The 3,695-nt window shown below is 47.6% G+C and overlaps 1 protein-coding gene across 1 annotated transcript; it reads right to left on the bottom strand.

Annotated features, from left to right (window-relative positions):
• Positions 1-357: 357 nt before the first annotated feature.
• On the bottom strand, positions 358-2,979 carry LOC125425479 (deleted in azoospermia-like; the record flags this gene model as incomplete). The annotated part of the gene is made up of 3 exons (XM_048483079.1): positions 2,959-2,979; positions 1,983-2,135; positions 358-1,100 (listed from the first exon to the last, which is right to left on the bottom strand). A coding segment is annotated over exon 3 (623 nt), but the record flags the coding sequence as incomplete, so codon positions are not given.
• Between the last annotated feature and the right edge of the window lie 716 nt (positions 2,980-3,695).

The following is a 3,695-nucleotide window of genomic DNA, read 5'->3' as shown; positions in this document are numbered from 1 at the left end:
CACGAGTGAATCTGGAGCAGCTGCCAACAAGAGAAAAAGAAATGAGCAAAGCACAGGAGGGAGGAAGAAGAAGAAAAAGACAGCGACTCAAGGTACAGGGTAAAAGGAGCTCTCTTGTGTGCCCACTGAACAAGCTTTCTTCATTGATGAGACAGTCTAGAGCAGGGGTAGGGAACCTGCGGCTCGAGAGCCACATGCGGCTCTTCTGCCCTTGCCCTGCGGCTCCACGAGCCGAGCCGCTGGCCCCATCCTTACCCGCCCTGCAGGCAGCAGGGCAGGCGCACCAACTGCCCGTGGCTGGCTGGGCCGCGCCGCGGGCTTTCCCTCTCGCCTGCCCCATTGGAGCGGGGTGGGTGCTTTCCCAGCGGAGGCATGATGTAATTTCTTGGCTCTCCAGGAGGCCACTGGGGTGGAACCTGGTAATTGTAAGTTGGTTGGTATCCTACAGGGACTTGCTGCTGAATTAGTGAAGTTGGTGAACCATAAGGATATGCCTGAACATATTGTGTTATAGGGCTCATCACAGCTGGAGGATGCATATATGTCTCTTGCTTACTCCAAACACTGTGGAACTGAGGTGTGGGTGAATTAATAAGTACTGGCCTAGACTGCACATGATAGGTACATAAATTCGGGTGTTTTCTTATTGCAGGTCCCAGCTTGAGTTTCTTTCCATGGAAGTTTATTTGCGATTCAACAATTTTTTGTACATCAACGTTGTCCAAAAACGATACAAATCCATACCCCTTGGACACACCAGCCCTATCTGTGATTATTTTTACTTCTTTAACAGTGCCATATCGAGCAAAGAAGCTCCGGATTTCAGTCTCATCCATCCATATATCTATTCCTCCTACAAAAATTGAATTTGGCATGATTTTCCCTTCAGGTAAAACATAACCTTGGCTTGTTGCAGGCAATTGAACACTTTCATCCCTGGAAATGCTTGCATTTTGTGTGTCTTGATTTGCACCAGACATCGTAGCGCTTAAACGCCTCTCCTCCTCTTCCCATTTCTCCTCTGTTTCCTCCTGGGAACGGACTGGGGGAGCCTCCTTTAGCTCCGGTTCTGGCACAGGGGGCTGCTTCTCTGCCTCAGCCTGGGAAGGCAAGCAAAGAGCACGTCAAGAGAGCAACCAGCGCACGCTTCAACTGTGAGGAACGTCGGCTTAAAAAATATTTTTTAATTGTATAGAATGTTTATATAACCGTTACATACCATACATTTTTCTAACTATACATTTCCCCCCTTTTTCCCCTCCATATTTGCCTATTCCTTCGTTTACTTCATTTTCAAACTTTATCCATTTTTCTATATTATCTTCTTTTATGTCCATAAGACTTTTTATCTGGAACGCCTCAAAATATTCCTGTATCTTCGGTATTCCCCAAAGCATTTCCTCTTCCACCCACATTTTAGCAAAGTTGACTGATTCCTTTTAGGAGACTCACACCAGCAGCCCTACAGGAAATGCCCCCCTACCACAGTGCCTCCTGTTGAAACCTCTACCACAGAGCCATCTGGGCATAACAGAAAAGCCCATTGAAGTCTATGGTGGGAAAAGTAATTTTTCCCACCACAGAACTTGCTGAAGAGCCTGGCAGATTCTGGGGAATGTCTGAGTGTGTAAACACTAGCTGCACATTTTTGAAGACAGAGGCACCAGACTTTCAAGGTGGCTCCAAGAGGCCTTGAGTAGTAGCATCCAAGCTTGGTGAGCTTTGCTTCTGGAGTTGGGTGGTGGAGGAGGAGGAAGAGGAAGAGGAGGCGGGGACTGACAATAATATATTCTTATATTATTTACTAGCATGAGGAGGAATGTACCTTTATCAGAAATAATGATCCATTGGGGGTGGGTGGGGTGGGCGGAAGCTATCAGAAGAAGCAACACACACACACGGGGGTGTTCTTAGTCTCCCCAAACTCAGCTCCTTCACCAGGGACCCCACAGACCACCTTCCCTCCTGGGGTTCAAACTGACCTCCGCAGTGTCACCCGAACGCTTTTGCTCCTTTTCAAAAATCTCCTCTTTGTCGTCGTCGTCGTCTTTCTCAAGCTCTTTCTGGCTCTGGTTCAGAAGAACCTTGTGGAAGGCGACTGTCACAGTTGGTTCGTTGGTCGTTGGGACGTCGAGCTGTGGAGGGAGACAACTCACAATGACGGAGGGAAGCTCAGGTAACTACCGCTCCCAGAACCACACGCCCGGCTTGTCACTAATGTCTCTCCCGTCTATGGTCTGTCTCAGAAAAAGATGTTAGCAGGGTTGTATATTCCTCCACCGCAGAACTCCACATGGTGGGTCTTCTTCGTTACAGAATCCTCTGCCTGGGACCTAGTGCCTATCTAGCCCTGCTCCTCTGCATCCATTGGAAAGAAAAATATGATTACTATACAAAAATACCATCAACGCTGTTGCATCAAAGTACCATGTTCAATAGTGCACAAAATGATTCAAGATGGCGTCACGGCTGCAGGTCGGTTGAAAAACTCCTTATTCAGCTTAAATATACCAAACCTCAGGGCTTCGCCGTGACTGCTTTTATCTCCTTTTGCCACTTCTGCTTCTTGCTAGCAGACAACTGAAGGCTTTGAAGCTCTGTCTACTGATACCAAGCTATAATAAACAGCTAGAAAGCCTAGATAAGCCGAAAACCGAGGAGTGCATAAGCCAACGCCTCTCTTTAATTTTAACGCCAACTAATATAGCCAGTGCAACTACCTATACAAAGCACAACAGTCTGCTAATTGTTGTTCATAACCTACTAATGCAGACCTATTTAGCCTCTATCATATTCTGAAGATCCTGAATTATATGCCCTAACCTTCCCTGCTAATAAACCTGATAGAGAAATGCCTCGGAAAAAAAGGCAGAGAGACTTGGAAGAGACTGAGCTAATCTCCACTCCATTGTGTAAACAACTCAAAATAGGAGATTTTCTTGTTACAAATGATCTAACCTCGGCACAGAAAACGACTATTTTGACTCCAACTTCAAACAGTTTTTCTCTACTAGAACTAGAGCACAGATTGGGTGAACGTGACTGTGACCCGGGCACTGTAGTGGTCTCACTGACGGGCTCAAGGATGTCTGAAGCCTCCTCCAGCATCTCCTCTGTAGTGTCCACAGCAAGGGGGCTCTCCATGTGCACCAGCATCACGGCGGCCTCAGCAGTGAGGGGTGACGGGGATCCCGATTTGCAAGCCTCCGAGGAAACGGGTTCACTGATGTCCGGGCTGGTCTTCGGACAATCGTCTGCAAAGAGGAAGGACAGGGAACTCTGAGCGCAGAGGCAAAGGGACAGCAGATGGTTGAAGGGCTAGGACAGTGATGGCGAACCTTTTCGAGACCGAGTGCAGCCCAAACTGCAACCCAAAACCCGCTTATTTATCGCAAAGTGCCAACACGGCACTTTAACCTGAATACTGAGGTTTTAGTTTAGAAAAAATGGTTGGCTCCGAGGCGTGCATTACTCAGGAGTAAGCTTGGTGGTAGTCGGTGGCTTTGCTTTGAAGAAACAATGCAACTCTTCAAACAGGTGACTCACGACCCTAGGAGGGTCTACTCAGAAGCAAGCCACATTGCCAGCAACTGAGCTTACTCCCAGGTAAAGGATTACTTCTGAGTAAACCCTCCTAGGGTCGTGAGTCACCCGTTCGAAGAGTTTGCATGAAAATCAGTGGGGTTTAACAGTGC

The sequence above is a fragment of the Sphaerodactylus townsendi genome, unplaced genomic scaffold (assembly GCF_021028975.2).
Source record: "Sphaerodactylus townsendi isolate TG3544 unplaced genomic scaffold, MPM_Stown_v2.3 scaffold_566, whole genome shotgun sequence".
Classification (NCBI taxonomy): domain Eukaryota; kingdom Metazoa; phylum Chordata; class Lepidosauria; order Squamata; family Sphaerodactylidae; genus Sphaerodactylus; species Sphaerodactylus townsendi.
This window is presented reverse-complemented; position numbering and strand designations above follow the sequence as displayed.